The sequence below is a fragment of the Perognathus longimembris genome, chromosome 1 (genome assembly GCF_023159225.1).
Source record: "Perognathus longimembris pacificus isolate PPM17 chromosome 1, ASM2315922v1, whole genome shotgun sequence".
NCBI classification, from domain to species: Eukaryota; Metazoa; Chordata; class Mammalia; order Rodentia; family Heteromyidae; genus Perognathus; species Perognathus longimembris.
The window spans coordinates 162,378,862-162,395,520 of record NC_063161.1 but is presented as its reverse complement, the minus strand read 5'-3'; the positions used below and the strand labels follow the sequence as shown (position 1 = coordinate 162,395,520).

The window sequence follows — 16,659 nt, the reverse complement described above, 5'->3', positions numbered from 1 at the left end:
TGAGGATTCCCTTCTTGTTGCCTAGCAAACTCTTGCTCATCCTTAAAAGTCTGCTGTCAGCTGGTGCTGGTGGCGTACACCTGCCATCCTAGCTACTCAACAGGCTGAGATCTGAGGATTGGGATTCGAAGCTCAGCCACGGACTCTGTCCTCCTAGGTCCCTTCCTGTGCTGAGTCACAGCACACCACACCACGCTACAGCAGTTCTGCTGCAGTCAGAGACCACCGACAGTATCATGTGCCCAGCCAACCTCCTCCTAGCATCCCAGGTCTTCAAGTATCTCAACCCCATTTGCTTCCTGAGCCCGGGACCAGCTCATGGGGCCTCACCTCAAGACTTGTAGCCACTCTGCATCTCATTCTTCCACCCCCAGCCATCCTTTATGTGTGTCTGTCCTTCCCTTCTGACAAGGTGGTCTTTGCCAGCTCCAGTCTACCAGGCTCCTGGTATTGAAGTCTGAACGTTGTAGCCCAAGCACCGATGGCCTGGAGACCCCGTTAAGGCTATGAGGCTGAGATATGACTACCTCACTTCTGGTCCCACTATTTTCTCTAAGGACTACCCTATACCACTTGCATAATAGGAAAACATAATGAAGCTGGGCACGAGTGTCTCATGCCAGTTATTCCAGCTACTCAGGAGGCTGAGATCTGAGGATCACGGTTTGACACCAGCCTAGGCAGGAAAGTCCACGAGACTTTTATCTCCAATTAACCACCAGAAAACTGGAAGTGGTGCTATAGCTCAAAGCGGTAGAGTGCTCACCTCAAGAAGAGCTCGGGGACAGTGCCCAGACCCAGAGCTCAAGCCCTTGAACTGGCAGGAAATAGATCAATAGAATAAAGTTCCTCTGTCACTGCCTTCTCCAGGAAGACTTCCCTCCTGAAGCCAGGGCTACCGCCACGGCTCTTCCTGCTGCTCCTGCTGGCTGATCTGGGTAGCACAAGATGCAGCGGCAATATCCCCAGGTGGCTGCCGTCCAGCCTTCAGCTGGTGAAGTCAGAGGGCACAGGCAGAGAGCACTCATTTTCAGACCGGAGTTTCCACTCTGCAAAAGGGGTGGTGCTGGCACAGGGCAGCAGCTGGAGCAGAGCCTTTGCAAAGCTGAGCTCTGCTCCCTGCCTAGATGTGGGAGGAAGAAGCTGCAGGGGAACAGGAGCAACTGACATCACTAGCTGTAGATGAGTCTGAGGAGGAGGTCAGGCCGGGGCCAGAGGGACCAACAGATAATCTGCTGTTCCAGCTAATGAGTGGAGGCCTGGAAACGTCATTGGCTGTGGTTTGGCCTGCACAGCCTTGGGCCAGGGTTCTCAGGGCAACAATGGCCAAACCCAGCTGGATTATCAAGGCCCTGGGCCTTCCTAGTGACCGTCAGGAGACGCCTACCTCAGATGTCAGTTTAGGGAGTCTGACGTCTAAGTAGGGGCATCCCACAGGGCCCTTCCCCTTCCTGTCCCACAACTGGAGGCTCAGGATCAGCTCTAGGTTTCCACCCAACCACGCTAGAGAAGAGAGCATGCAGGGATGGGGCAGGGAAGTCTAGGACTTAGATACGCAGCAGGCCACATCCTGAGGACAGCGCACCAGGTGGGAGATGGGCAGTCAGGCACACCACAGAATTCAGAAGAACCAACTGCATCTCGGTGTGGCAGGAAGGTGGGCAGATGGGTGCTCTGAGCTTGTTTCTCCTTGTCCACAACCCATAAAAGGGTCCACAGGCTGGGAGGGTCAGAAAGCCAGGCTAGCGGGTGCCAAGTTCCAGAGGAAGAACTTCCAGAGGAAGTTCCGGGGAAGCCAGCATTGTACTCTCATCCATGCCAGCGAGCCTAGAGTGTACAGAAGGGACCTGTGTCATGGCGCTTGGGTCTGCGCACACCCTGGATGACCACTCCTGGAGCAGAGGGGAAGCGGGAGTTGTGGCAGTCCTCCACATAGTAGGTACCAGGGCCAGGAGTTCGGGCTGCAGAGAGAAAGGGCTAGGATACCCCCCAGGCACGGGCCCCAGCCCAGCAGGCCCCAGGCCTGCCCCTTCCCACCTGGCTCAGGCCCGCCTGCCCTCCTCCCCCAGGAACCCCAGGCCTGCCCCTTCCCACCTGGCTCAGGCCCCCCTGCCCTCCTCCCCCAGGAACCCCAGGCCTACCCTCCTCCTCCCCCAGGCCTGCCCTCCTCCCCCAGGAACCCCAGGCCTGCCCTCCTCCCCCAGGAACCCCAGGCCTGCCCTCCTCCCCCAAGAACCCCAGCCCTGCCCCTTCCCACCTGGCTCAGGCCCGCCTGCCCTCCTCCCCCAGGCCTCCTTACAGGACAGGATCCAGGAAGTACTTCCCAGTGAGCGGCTCATGGAGAAGGCTGGAGAGCGCCGGCTCTGCAGGCGGAATCCAGGCAGGATGTTGTAGGTGTTGGGGCTGGGGCGCTTCTCCCCAGGGGGCTGTGGAGGATCCTGGAGTGGGGGATGGGCACGGGAACGCCTGGCCCGGGTCCACCCGGAATGGGAGTGGCCCTGAGGGGCCTTGGAGGCAGAGACTCCAAAGCTGAAGGCCGGGAAGGCGGGCCAGCTGATGGGCATGTACTGGGCAGGCGATGGCCACTGTGAGGGAGCAGGGGAAGGGGCGCTGTATTACTCTACCCGCCAGTGCCAGCACGCCCCATCCCAAGACACCAGGCCTAGGTGTCCCGCCCCGCGCCCCCCCCCCCCCCGTCCTCAGATCTGACCACCCAGCCCCTCCCACTCACCCCAACCCCTACCTACCCTCTGCTAACCCTTTGCTCCCCGACCCTGGCTCTGGGGTCCCCTCCCTTGCCCCCCTCCCGTCTGGTCCCCACAGGACTGCATGTGCAGGCCCCCTACCTTTTGCTCTCTATTGAAGTCGGCCTTCTGAGTGAAAGGGCTTTCGCTCTGGAGCCAGGAGGTCTGCCATGCCCTGCGGCCACCGCCCTCTGTGGCCAGTGGGGAGGGTGTCAGGGGGAGTCCCCCACCCCCAGGAGGGGGCCGGCCCGGGGCCCAGGAAGGGGGCACCCACCTCGGCTGGGGTACTTGAGGCCGAAGGTGTAGCGGGGATGTGGGGAGGACTCGCGCACAGACGCATCGGGCACCTCGTACTTGGTGGGGCCGGGGACATCCAGGTCGGTCAGGATCGGGGGCCGCTGCTCCAGCACTGACACCGGGAGGCAAGTTGGGGGCCTGGGCTCCCCCTGGCAGGCTGCTCCCCACCCTGCCTCTCCCTAGGGTGGCCGGAGCCCAGCTCACGCAGCTCCTTCAGGGTCCCGGGGCAGATGCGCCAGCACTCCTCCGGGGGGCACACTTGGAGCTTGGGCAGGGTCTTGGTGCAGACGGGCTGGCACGCGGGGGGCGGCTGGGGCCGGGCTGGGGCCCTCCGGCCCCTCTTGGTCTTCAGAAGCCACATGGCAGACCCCTCTTCCTGCTCCCCGTCCCACCACAGCACCTCAGCCTCGGGCCTGCAAGAGGCGGCAGCCAAGGCTCACCCGGCCCTCTGGCAGCCGCGCCCAGACCGCCGCCCCCAGACCGCCGCCCCCCTGCCTGCCCCCCTCTGGAATTACTCCGAGGGATGAGGGGGCCTCGGCCTCAAGGAGCCATGCTTCCAGTGTTTGCCGTCATTGATGTAAAAATTAGCCAGAAATTTCACAGTCTTCTGATCAAAATCCATCCTCCCTCTTGTTCTCTTTCTGAGGGTACTATGGGGCTCTGTGACCTCACTGCTGACTCGCACCCCACGCCCTCTGTTGCTGGGAGCTCCCGCGGGAAGGACCATTGTCCAGCCCAGAAGGGGTCACCCTGGTCAGCCTTGGCCAAGAGGATCCAGAACTTATGCAGGAATTCCTGGCCCAGCTTCCCATTCTCCCTCCCCAGCCTTCCTTTCCCTAACCCTCTGCCTTCTCCTACACTGCGGGTTCTGCTGGGGGCCGACGTGCATTCTAGCAGGTCTGAGGGAAGGTGTCAGGACCCCCACGAGCCTGTGCCAGGTCCTCTAGGATACCCAGGTGTGTGGGGAGCAGCAAGGAGGCTGGGGGAGAGGGGAGGAGGGGGAGGAGGAGCTTCCCAGCTCAGGTCTGGCTCCTGGGTGTGAGGTACAGGTATGGGCATGGGTATGAGGACCTGTCCTCTGCCTGGGTCACGGAGGCCAGGATGTGTTGCAGATAGACTGAACCATCTAGACACGGCACAAGGAATAATGTGCACAAGGAAACAAGAAACACACTGGGCACCAAGACCCTTGCAGTGGGATCTCTGTTGCAGGCTGGGCTGGTAACCCGGGCCCTGAACTTAGCCCCCTACTCCCAGGCAGGCCCTGGTCACAAGCACCTTATCCTCAGAGCCTCCACCTCGGCAGTGTCTTCCTCTCGGGGTCCCTCCCGCCCAGCTGGCTGGCACAGCGAGACCCTCTGGATGGGTGGACAGATGATGGACACGAGAAAACACATCTGACTTGGGTGAGTGGTCACAAGGCTGCCTCCCTTCCCCTGGTGTAACTTCCCCTGGTAGAAACTTGACTGGCGTGAAAGGCCCTGTGGCCATGTAGGTCATAGACAATGCTGTGGTGAGTGACACTGTACGCGCATCTCTGGCCCTGCATCAGAAAACTTCTTGAGTGTAGACCCGGGAGGTGGAAGCTTGAGCTGTTGGGACCTGATCTCTATTAGCCGATCCTGCTCCAAGTGTCCCAGCACTGCACATTAGTAATTGCCATTGCTAGCGTGTGTGTGTGTGTGTGTGTGTGTGTGTGTGTGTGTGTGTGTGCACGTGCGCTGGTCTTGGGACTAAAACTCAGCCTGAGCCCTGTCCCTGAGCTTTTGTGAAAGTTCAAGGCTGGTGCATTAAACACTTCAGCCACACCTCCACTTCCACCTTTTAGGTGATTAATTAGAGTCTCACAGACTTTCCTGCCCCAGGCTAGCTTCAAACTGCAATCCTGTTCTCAGCCTCTTGAGTAGCTAGATTTCAGGTTTGAGCCCCTGGTGCCCAGATTACCACTTTTTTTCTTTTTCTTTTTCTTTTTCTTTTTTTTTTCTCTTTGCCAGTCCTGGGCCTTGGACTCAGGGCCTGAGCACTGTCCCTGGCTTCTTTTTGCTCTGCCACTTGAGCCACAGCTCCACTTCTGGCCGTTTTCTGTATATGTGGTGCTGGGGAATTGAACCCAGGGCCTCATATATAGGAGGCAAGCACTCTTGCCACTAGGCCATATCCCCAACCCCCCTTACAGCATTTTTTTAAAGAAAAGATTCTTTTATAGTATTGTTTTTATGTATTTACTTTATTTTGATACAGGGTCTGGCTCTGTAGCCCAGGCTGGCCTCAAACTCCTGATCTTCCTGCCTCAGCCTCCCCAGTGAGGGGATTATAGGTGTGGTTTCTACTCCCAGACTGTTGGCAGAATTTGATCAGCACTTATTCAGGTTAGGCTGTACCTCTATGTGTTTATTGACTATAGATTTTTTTTCTTAAAATGTGTTAGCATTTTCACTTCAATATTGGGTGGTTAATTTCTCATACTTGGTTTTATGATAACGTTATATGTTGATATCATATCTATTTGCAACACTTGTTTTTCCAGTTTGTAGTTTGCCTTAGTATCAGTGTTTTGTGTATGTATGTGCACTGGTCCTGGGGTTTGAACTTTCAAGGCCTGGGCACTTTCCCTGAGGTTTTTTTGCTCAAAACTAGAGCTCTACCATTTGAGCCACAACTCCACTTTCAGCCTTTGTAGTGCTTAATTGAATGTAAGAGTGTCCCAGCCGGTCAGTGGTGGCTCACACTTGTACTCCTAGCTGCTCAGAAGGCTGAGATCTGAGAATCATGGGCAGGAGAGTCCATGAGCCTTTTTTTTTCCTTCCCCTTGGTCATGGGGCTTGAAGTCTGTGACTGGACTCTGTCCCTGAGCTCTTCAGCTCAAGTCTAGTGCTCTACCACTTGAGTCACAGCACCACTTCCACTGCCGGTTTTCTGGTGGTTAATTGGAGATAAGAGTCTCACAGACTTTCCTGCCTGGGTTGGCTTTGAACCTCAATCCTCAGATCTCAGCCTCCTGAGTAGTTAGGATCACAGGCATGAGTTTTTCTGAGACTCTTATCTCCAATTAACCACCAGGAAAAAACAAACAGAAAAAATGGTGTGACCCTGTGGCTCAAAGTGGTAGAGTGCTAGCCTTGAGCAAAAAGAAGAGCTCATGGACTGTGCCCAGGCCCTGAGTTTAAGCCCCACAACACACACACACACACACACACACACACACACACACACACACACACACACACACACACACGTCTCACAGACTTTCCTGCTCAGGCTAGCTTCTAGCTTCTATTCTCAGATCTCAGCCTCCTGAGCAGCTAGGATTACAGGCATGAGCCCCTAGTGTTCAACTTCAGTATCGTTTTTGTTGCTATTGTATTGTGTTTACATAGTATGAACCTACTAATAGTTTCCTTGATAATGTCTTCATTTTTGTGGGGAGAAAGCTCCTCCTGAACAAAAAAGCAAAATTAGGAAACGATAACTTGCTCTTGTTGGCAAGTCCACCCAGCTCTCTGGCCAGGACCCCATACTCTGCACTGAAGAAGAGGGTGGACCCCCCAGACACTGCACTGACCTACCTCTGCAGGGGGGAAGGTGGGACGGAGTCTCACCCTGGGATGTGGGCAGATTCTCGGTTGGGTCCTGACCTCCAGGGATAGTGACACTGCCCGTCTGTGTTTTTGGAGCTCTGGAGTCGAGGCTTCCTTTCAGGCCCACCTACAGTGCCAGGACGCCTTCCTAGCCTCGCCCGTCTGGTCGTGGGCCACCTGCCTGTGAGATGGGAGCACTCACAGGATGGGACCAGGGGCCGGCCCACAATTCTGGCCCTTCACAATGGTTTCCAGGCAACGGGACTCCTCCAGGCAGGCAGCAGACACAGAAGGGGCTGAGTCGGCTAGGCCAGAGTCTTGGCAGATGACAGCTACTCAGAAGCATAACCTCTTCACACCAGAACCTCACTATATCCCCGGGTAAGAGGCAGAACCTGCAAGGAGGCTGGGGTGGAAAGGCAGGGTGGACAGCAGAAGTGGACTCTAACGTGGACTGGAAGGGCAAGGGCCGGTGCTAAAGGGACTGCAGGCAAGGGTCCCACCACCTAGTGCAGCTGGGATTGAGGTCCGAGGAGTGAAGAGCTCTACGACAAGAAAGTTCTGAGGAGAAGGCTGCAGAAGGGGTCCAGGCCACACCCCTCCCTACTGGATTCTACCAGACACAGGTGGCCAGCATGCCCATCAGCAGCAAAACAGGAGCAGCCACACGAACCGCTGGTAGAGACGGGTGAAGTAAATGCCCAGCTCTCCTCCACGGAGAATGACTTAGACTGCCTCACTAAGAACCCCCTCCAGTTAAAGCAAAATTAGTTTTAAAAAACCAAACCCAATACCTGGTGGGGGGGATATGACCCAGTGGTAGTGTTTGCCTGCCACACATGAGGTCCTGGGCTTGATAAATGACTAAAAAGATAAAAAATAAAACTGCTCTACAGAATGTAAATATGCAGGTGCCTAAGTAAAAAAAAAAAAAAAAAAAAAGGCACATATAATGGGGACAGCTGCCCACCCCATGCCTCCCTCTACTGTCACGAGGGGCCGACTCTCGGGTACTCTCAGCCTTGCTCAGCTTTCACACTACTGGGTCAGTGTGAGTCCTGTTTGCCATGTGTGCCAGTCCTGGGCTTGCACAGGGCCTGCATGCTGTCCCTGAGCTCTCTTCTTCAAGGCTGGCTCTCTACCCCTTGAGCTACAGCTCCACTTCTGGCTTTTTGGTGGTTAATTGGACATAATAGTCTCATAGACTTTCCTGCCCAGGCTGGCTTCAAACTGCGATCATCAGATCTCAGCCTCCTGGATGGGTGGGATTACAGGAATGAGCCACAGGCGCCCAGCGGGGGGGGGGGGGGGGTGGAGTCTTGAGAACTGCTTTGCCAGTTCAGGCTGGCCTTAAACTGGTAAATCCTGGCAATTGTTATAAAGAAAATTCATGCTGGATGTAGATCAGTGGTACAGCACTTACTTGCCTAGCATACCTGAGGCCCTGGGTTTGTTCCACAGCACCACACACCAATATAACCAGGCATGTTAGTGCACATCTGTAGTTTAACCAGTTGGGAAGCAGGAGATGGCTCCTAAGAAGAAAATAAAACCATCTCTCCACGATTGCAGCCCCCCCACCCTGAGTGTGTTCTGTTTCCCCATGAAGTCAAAGTATCACTTCTCTTCCAAGCCTAGCCTCCCACCCACTCTCAGATTGTGGCGGTAGAGTTGGCCACTGGCCTTCTGGGTGGCAGAAGCCAAAGCCAAGGCCCGTACCGCACCTTCCTGCCCTGTGAGCTGAGCACCAGGCCTGGCCGGCCCCCTGCACCTGCTTCCACAGAGCTCTCCGCTGACCTCGTCCTTGAGTGAGGGGTAAAGGAAGGCTGGGTAGAGGGTGGAGGAACATCGGATGGAGAGGAAGGTGAAGCTCACCTCCAGGCACATTCTTAGCATTTAGTGTGTGCTACCCTGAGCCCCAAGAGCCTGGAAGGCAGGTGCTTCCACTGCCCCATGTCACAGGGGAGCGAGAGGTCTGATGTCCTGCCACAGTCCTGTGACAGGCTGGACAGGCATCTTGCTGGCCGACCTGGCCCAGCCCCGGGGGCTGCCCTTGCCCCTTTTCTCCACAGCTATGCCGGCTTCTACCCTCAACTGCGATACCAGGTGGGGAATACCTATGGCCGTACCACAGCACAGCTGCTCACAGACCCCAGTGTGCACAAGAGCCCCTGCTCCGTACTGTCACCCATGTCCAAGCCCAAGTTCATTGAGGACTTCAGCAAGCCCAAGGCCCCCTGGATCCCCTGTCGGGACCTGAATGAGCCCTACATCCCCCACCACTCTGGTAAAGGCCAGCCTCCCAGCCCTGCCCTCTCCTGGCCTCAGCCTTCTCTCCACTTGGCTCACTGAGTGCCCTGTCTGGACAGGTCCGAAGCCCTACAGGAACCTGGAGGCCCTGGGCCAGCTCCCAGCCCAGAAGGCAGAAACCCTGGGACAACCAGGGCTAGAGGACATAACCAAACAGGCTCCAATGCCTGCAGGCTCCATGCCCTCTCCTCCCTACCCACCATGCCCACCCGGCAGGAAAGGAGACTCCGGAGACCTAGGACACCCAGGCCTGAGGCTGGCATACGGGGAAGAGGGCTGGAAGAGTCCCATCCCTGTCCATGAGAGCCCAGGGCGGTACCAGGTAATGGGAGATGACATCGCCCTGGGCCTGGCCTTCCCAAGCCCCAGGCGGGAGCTGGGCGGTGACTCGCTCCTCCATTGCAGCTGTACCGCAGTGGGCGAGAAGAGTGTCCACCCTCACCCCCCCAGCAGGAGACACTAGATGTGGGAAGGTTCCAGCGGTTACCCCAGCTGGACCACTCCAACCTCATCCAGCGAAAGGCCATCTCAGGTAAGTGTTGGTACCCAGGCTATCCCCAAGGTTCAGGGACTGAAGAATGGAGAATGAGTATATTGCACTATCACCACTTGAGCCCCTCCCTGACCTGGAAAGGCTCCTAACCCTCCCCTGCCTCACAGGTGTTTCTTTTGAGTCCAGCCTCCCCCCAGGGGGTGGTGATCCCCTATTCCCATTGGGCTCTCCAAGAGGCAGTGAACAATTGGAAGCAAAAGTGGTTGGCAGGTTTCCCACACCAGGAAACAGCTATGCCCAGGGGAAGGCCAAGGAACCCAGCGCGGTACTAACACCAAACCCACCCCTAGGCTATGCTGGCTTCGTCCCCCGGTTTGCCTGGGTGATGGGGACAAATTATCGCGATGGAGTCACCCAGGCCATGGACGAGTTTGATAAGAATCAGGTAGAATACATCCCTCCCTGCCTGCTCCCAGGTGTGCAAGGCCAATCCCCTACTCCCTCTTGGAAGCTTCTCTCAAGGGGGCCACGAAAAGGGCTCTGCCCGGCTCAGGGCCTGTCCACAGGTCTGGGACCCATTTTGCTGGGGGGGGGGGGGGAACTCCAATCTCCAGTCACCTTGTTTGGCATTCCCTGAGGGGAGGTGGCTTGTCATACCTGTCATCTCCCCAGTTCCTCTTCAGAAATCCAGTCTGCGCCCTGGGAGAGAGGCTACCCAGAAACCACTGGCCCAACACCACCGTCTACAGGAGCCAGGGCCTGATTCCCTTCTACATGGGCTTCATTCCCTGTGAGTACTGCCAGGGCTCCGTGGGCGTGGCCCAACAAGCCCAGTGGGGTGCTCATACTCCCCCCCCCCCCCCAGCTCTTCACTGGATTCTTACTATTTAGCTCCTCTGGTGCCACAAAGTCCAGGTCTGCCTTCTGGACAGATTAGGCACCTAGATAGGATACAGGCTCCAGGCCCGTGCCAGCTTCCCCTTTTCCCCAACCTCAGAAGCTATGTGCAGACTGCAGTGCACAGCTCAGGCTTTTATGTGCCTACCCCGGGATCATGGCAGAATGGCTCAGCTTACATCTTGTTCCCTGGCAGCCATGCAGGATAACTACGCACTGACATTTGGCAACAGCACCCGGAAGGCCTATCAGAAGGAACTGGAACGGCAAAGCCTCACCACACTATGAAAATGCTTTAATGGTGTCTGTACAACACATGATGTCAAGACAGAACAGCAAGAGTACAATGGACAGGGCTAGCAGACAGGCTGTGAGTGAATAAAGAGTTCACACTGCTCCCACGCATTAGCTGCTGATCCAGCTCTAGGCCACCTCCTCCTCTGCCTCCTCCTCAAACTCGCCCTCCTCCTCGGCCGTGGCGTCCTGGTACTGCTGGTACTCGGACACCAGGTCGTTCATGTTGCTCTCAGCCTCCGTGAACTCCATCTCGTCCATGCCCTCGCCGGTGTACCAGTGCAGAAAGGCCTTGCGCCGGAACATGGCCGTGAACTGCTCTGAGATGCGCTTGAACAGCTCCTGGATGGCCGTGCTGTTACCAATGAAGGTGGCCGACATTTTTAGCCCTCGAGGTGGAATGTCACAGACGGCCGTCTTCACGTTGTTGGGGATCCACTCAACAAAGTAGCTGCTGTTCTTGTTCTGGACGTTAAGCATCTGTTCGTCCACCTCCTTCATGGACATGCGGCCCCTGAACACAGCAGCCACTGTCAGGTACCGGCCATGACGGGGGTCACAGGCAGCCATCATGTTCTTGGCATCAAACATCTGCTGGGTGAGCTCTGGCACGGTCAGGGCCCGGTATTGCTGGCTGCCCCGGCTGGTCAGGGGGGCAAAACCAGGCATGAAGAAGTGCAGGCGGGGGAAGGGGACCATGTTCACGGCCAACTTCCGAAGGTCAGCATTGAGCTGGCCAGGGAATCGCAGACAGGTGGTAACCCCACTCATGGTAGCAGAGACCAAGTGATTCAGATCCCCATAAGTGGGTGTCGTCAGCTTTAGGGTTCTGAAGCAAATGTCATAGAGGGCTTCGTTATCAATGCAATAGGTCTCATCCGTGTTCTCTACAAGCTGGTGGACTGAGAGGGTGGCGTTGTAGGGCTCCACCACTGTGTCCGACACTTTGGGAGAGGGCACCACACTGAAGGTGTTCATGATCCTGTCTGGGTACTCCTCCCGGATCTTGCTGATGAGGAGGGTACCCATCCCAGACCCAGTCCCCCCACCCAGGGAGTGGGTCAGCTGGAAACCCTGGAGGCAATCACAGCTCTCCGCCTCCTTCCTCACAACATCCAGCACTGAGTCAACCAGCTCCGCGCCTTCCGTGTAGTGCCCCTTGGCCCAGTTATTCCCAGCACCACTCTGGCCTAGGAGAGAGGATATCTGGTCACTAGGCACATGGACGACAACAGACAGCCCGCGGCGCCCCCCCCCCCCCCCCCCCCGCGCAATAGCCATGCCAAAAGTTCCCAGGGAAACGAAGCAACACCCTGGAGTAGGGTTAAAAGAGCCCCCAAAGTGAGTCCACAGTAGCCAGCCTTATCTACGAAAAGGTAAATCAGGGATCAAAGCTAGGACAAACCCTCCCCCACGGCAGCCCCGCCAGTTTCCAAGGCCAGCAGGCCAGCTCCGCCTGCACAGTGCACTGCCAAGAGATTACATCTATCCGTTCCTTGCCCGGGGGAGACAGCTGGGCCTCACACCTAAAGCCTCTTTCGACCAGGAGATTGGGTGACTCAGAAAGCAGGAGAGGGCGTCTACCTACTTACTGGCTCCGGAGATTTTACGAGCGGTGACCTTGGGCAGCCCCTAGACCTTTGAGCCACCGGGAGCGGTAGGCCCCGCCCAGCCCCGTCAGCACTTACCGAAAACGAAGTTGTCGGGCCTGAAGATCTGCCCAAAGGGCCCCGAGCGCACGGAGTCCATGGTGCCCGGCTCCAGGTCCACTAGCACGGCGCGGGGAACGTACTTGCCACCTGCAGAGGGCAGGAGAGTCAGCAAAGGGGCCGGCGGGAGGGGCCGGCGCGGGCGCGGCGGGAGGGGCCGACCCGGGGACTCACCGGTGGCCTCGTTGTAGTACACGTTAATGCGCTCCAGCTGGAGGTCGCTGTCCCCGTGGTACGTGCCGGTGGGGTCGATGCCATGCTCGTCGCTGATCACCTCCCAGAACTGTAAGGAGCGCGGGCGGCCCGGCGGGCGCGGGCTGAGTCACCGCGGCCGGTGCGCCGGGCGGCCCCGCCCCGGATGGGCGCGGCAGGCCTGCCTTCCCTCCCCCAGCCTGCCGGCTCGCGTCCCGGCGCCATGCTCCAGGGACCCCGCACCCGCCCGGGTCCGAGCCAGGCTCGCCCCCGGCGCTCCAGTCGCAATGCGGGGAGCCGGAGCGCCGGCGCCCGGCCAACGCCGCCATCTTCCCCAGCCGCCCGTCCCCCCGTCCCGGCCAACCCAACCGCGTCTCCGGGGCCCGGCCCGCGGCGTCCCGGCGGCCCACCTTGGCACCAATCTGGTTTCCGCACTGCCCGGCCTGCAAGTGCACGATCTCCCTCATGGCGTCAGCGGAGCAGGCTTCAGGAGCGACGGGGGCTGAGGAGCAGGCGCGTAGAGTGCTACAACCGACGCTCCGCCGGCGCTTATATACCTCCGAGGCCCGCCTCCGCAAGCCCCGGATTGGGCAGCCCACACCGCGCCTTGTTTGATTGGTCGATTCCCCATCAATCGAGCCTTCTAGGGACCGCCTTCCAACCCAATATGCTTGTGATTGGTCAATCCAGCCCGCAGACTCCCTATCACGATCCCCGCCCCGGGCGCTGCCGACGCTCAGCTCATTGGCTCTTTCAAATGATTGATTTGCTCTCCCATTGGCTGCCTCCCGGGAGACGCCGACCGGCCGGCGCTATTGGCCGCGCGGGTCTGGCGTCCTGGTAACCGCCGCAGCGCTGCGGGACGCGCGGGGGCGCGCGAGGGCGCGCGAGGGCGGGAGGGGGGCGGGGGGAGGGCGCGAGGGCGGGAGGGGGGCGGGGGGGGGGGGGGCGCGAGGCCCTGGTGCCGCATCTCCTGGCTCGGCAGCTCCCGATCAGCTTGTTTTCCGGGGCGCCGTCGGGGCGCGAGAGCCTGTCGGGCGGTGCGGGACCCGCCAGGTCACTGCAGAGCCCCGCGCTGCGGGCACCGCAGGGTCCTGGGAGCCGAGGCGGGGTGCCGGCTGTGAGCCTCGGGAAGCGGGGGTGGGGGCGTCGCCGGAGGCCGCCTGGGGCCCGCCCGCGCCCGGGGAGCCCGGCCTCGCCCCCTGCCCGCCCCGGCGGCCCCTGTGTTGTGGAAACACGCTGGCCGGGCGCCGGTCGCCTGGGAGCCGCGGGCCCCAGGAGCGGGAAGCCGCCTGGAGACGGCAGGGCCGGGCACGCCCGCCGCGGCCGGAGGGGAAGGTGTGTTGACGGCCGGTTGCCCCGCGATGGGCCCTCGGGAGCGGGGAGCGGCGCGTCCGCCCGGCCGCCAAGGCCTTGGGGGCGTGAGCCCCGTGGGGCCGGTCCCTGCGGGCCTCGTCCGCCTCCCAACCGCAGGCTGCTGGGCGAAAGACGCCTCTATTTCTCGTAGAGAGAAAGAAGGCCTCCTGTGCCCGGCCCCACAACCAGTAATGCCACGGTGTGGCCGTACCTAATGGCCCAAGTTGTCAGTCTTGGAAGAATGCTCATCACGTGCGGGACCCCAAGATGGCCCGGACTCCCCTTAGCAGCTGTGCTCCCTGCCCCCACCCCACTGGGGTCCAACTGCAGCCCCGTCGCCCATCCTTGCCCTTCGGGCCAAGAAGGCAAGTCAGAATCCTGGGGTCCTCTTGTGCCTGGAGCCTCCTCACGCAGCTGCCCGGGAGTAGACCCACGCCATCGAAGTCGCATAGCTAGCTGCCGACTTGTCAAAAGTCAGTGAGATATCCAGACCAAGAAAATTCACCTTTAGTTGTAGCTGAAGAGGCCGAACCGTCCCTAGTAAGCCGAAAGCAGCTTGACCTTTGCGAAAGAAAGGGGTGAGGAAGACCAGCATAAAATGACATAGAGAGATTTAAGGTAAATTAAGATGTTAAGTAGGCAAATGCCAGAGCCAGAATCGAACCAAGAATTGAACAAAGAGTATTTTGTTTGCCTAAATGACCTTGTTTTGTTTACTAGAATTGCTATCACTATTTGTAATCACTAACTCGGCCAATTCTCCTTCAGTATGTTTGCTTGCTTGCTTAAACAGAATTTGCCTAACCACCTGCATGGGGGTACATGTGATTTTTGTCTTTAAAATCCTAGCCCTACTGAAGCCCTGTGTTGTTCACCTTGTCTGTGCTGCCCAGTTGGGTTAGAGTCCCACCTGGGTGGCCAGGATGCTACCTGGGGTTCCCCCCAGTGAGCCAACATGGCCCTGCCAGGGCTGTTGTTTGAGGGGGTTGGGTCCCCACACCTCCACTGGAAAAGGGTCTTGTTTCCTTGACTAGTTAGTGCCTGTTGGGCTTGGAGGTTAGTGTGGCACCCTCATTTTATGGGTTATAAAATACAGCATGCATTGTTTGCCCGGTTGTACGCTGAGCTTCTGGAAACTGTTGAGGAACGGCAGGCCTGCTCCATCTCTGATTAGTTAGGGAGGGCGGAGGCTGGCCCCATCTCCACAAAGATCTTCCTGGCCCCTGAACTCCAGTTGAAGGCCACGCCCCATCTGCCCCACAGAATCCTGGAAGATTCCCCCTGGCAGTAAACAATAGTACCCCCCTCCCCAAATCCTTGGGCCAATTCTTTTTTTTTTTTTGGCCAGTCCTGGAGCTTGAACTCAGGGCCTGAGCACTAACCCTGGCTTCTTTTTGCTCAAGGCTAGCACTCTGCCACTTGAGCCACAGCGCCACTTCTGGCCTTTTCCTATATAGTGCTGAGGAATAGAACCTAGGGCTTTGTATAGGAGGCAAGCACTCTTGCCACTCACTAGGCCATGTTCCCAGCCTGACCATCCTCCCCCCCCCTTTTTTTTTGAGTTCCAAGAAACAGCAGGCTTAGACAAGGCAGGGGAGGGGCAAACCTAAACTGAATTACGGGAGCCAAAAGCAGCTGGATCCAAAGCTGCTTGACTTTGGCAAAAGAAAGGAGTGAGGAAGACCACTCAGTTTAGGGGAAGTTCCAAGAAGAGAAAGATTTAAGGCTTATAAAGACCAGTCACATTCAGAACCAAGAATTGTATTGCTTTGATTGCTTTGTTTATGGAGTTTACTGAAACTGTATTTTGTTTTATTTGTTTTGTTTTTGTTGCTAGTCCTGGGGCATGGACTCTGCCTGAGCACTGTCCCTGGCTTCTTTTTGCTCAAGGCTAGCACTCTGCCAATTGAGCCACAGCGCCACTTCTGGCTTTTTTCTATCTATGTGGTGCTGAGGAATTGAACCCACGGTTTCATGTATACGAGGGGAGCACTTTACCACTAGGCCATGTTCCCAGCCCCAGTTTACTGAAATTGTAATCACTAACAGCAGTTCTGCTTCTGTAGGTCGGCCGGCTTGCTTTGCCTAACCTGCCAGACCATCTACATGTGGTGAATGTGATTCTTACCCCATGACCACCTGCAAGGGGTATGTGTGATACTTGCCCTGAAAAGCCCAGCCCTATTTGGCCCCATACTTGCCCTTAAAAGCCCAGCCCTATTTGGCCCCGGTGCTGTTTGTCACCATCCCAGTGGTGACCAGCAGACACTGTGCACAGCTAAATAAAGACTCCTAGCCCAATTGACTGAGTGCTGGTGACTAGTGTCGTGGGTTCGAGGCCCACCTGGGTATCTGGTATCCATCAAGCTCCATTTGGCACTGGCTTGTCCCTCAAGTTGCCTCAAGAGAACAGTGGTTAAGACAAGACAGCGAGAGACTCTCTGTGACCCCTGGACCTGAGCCCGGGAATAGTGGTGCTTACAGCTGGTGGGGAAGCCCTGTAGGACCCCCCCTCCCCTGAACCGAAGGTGCCACTGTGCCCGCAGGGAAAAGAGGGCGATGTTGGTGGGTGGGAGCTGGAGGAGTGAGGAAGTGAGGCGGGAGGGCCCAGCATTGGACACCTGCCCTCCTGCTCCAGCCTGCCGCTGTGGGAGGCTCCACAAACGAAGCTCTGTTTCCTTGCTGGTGGCCTAGGTCCCAGGGGACGGGTGCATTACCACCCAGCCGGGCAGCAGGCAGACAGTCTTCATGGCCTTAAAGAACCCTATGCTCAGCTTTTGTGGGAGGCC

At 57.8% G+C, this 16,659-nt stretch overlaps 3 protein-coding genes across 3 annotated transcripts; 1 reads left to right on the top strand and 2 right to left on the bottom strand.

Moving 5' to 3' along the window:
• Nucleotides 1-1,827: 1,827 nt before the first annotated feature.
• Nucleotides 1,828-4,437, bottom strand: LOC125353492 (protein STPG3-like). The gene is made up of 6 exons (XM_048349201.1): nucleotides 3,557-4,437; nucleotides 3,246-3,454; nucleotides 3,019-3,153; nucleotides 2,847-2,935; nucleotides 2,300-2,585; nucleotides 1,828-1,961 (listed from the first exon to the last, which is right to left on the bottom strand). The coding sequence occupies exons 1-6, from the start codon at nucleotides 3,766-3,768 to the stop codon at nucleotides 1,828-1,830; spliced, it is 1,065 nt and encodes a 354-aa protein (XP_048205158.1). The 5' UTR covers nucleotides 3,769-4,437.
• A 4,047-nt stretch (nucleotides 4,438-8,484) lies between these two features.
• LOC125351752 (protein FAM166A-like) lies at nucleotides 8,485-10,646 on the top strand. The gene is made up of 5 exons (XM_048346744.1): nucleotides 8,485-9,251; nucleotides 9,335-9,461; nucleotides 9,773-9,867; nucleotides 10,095-10,212; nucleotides 10,516-10,646. The coding sequence occupies exons 1-5, from the start codon at nucleotides 8,880-8,882 to the stop codon at nucleotides 10,605-10,607; spliced, it is 804 nt and encodes a 267-aa protein (XP_048202701.1). The 5' UTR covers nucleotides 8,485-8,879; the 3' UTR covers nucleotides 10,608-10,646.
• On the bottom strand, nucleotides 10,597-13,085 carry LOC125351748 (tubulin beta-4B chain). The gene is made up of 4 exons (XM_048346730.1): nucleotides 12,925-13,085; nucleotides 12,497-12,605; nucleotides 12,302-12,412; nucleotides 10,597-11,803 (listed from the first exon to the last, which is right to left on the bottom strand). Exons 1-4 carry the CDS (start codon nucleotides 12,979-12,981, stop codon nucleotides 10,743-10,745), a joined length of 1,338 nt encoding a protein of 445 aa, XP_048202687.1. The 5' UTR covers nucleotides 12,982-13,085; the 3' UTR covers nucleotides 10,597-10,742.
• Nucleotides 13,086-16,659: the final 3,574 nt, after the last annotated feature.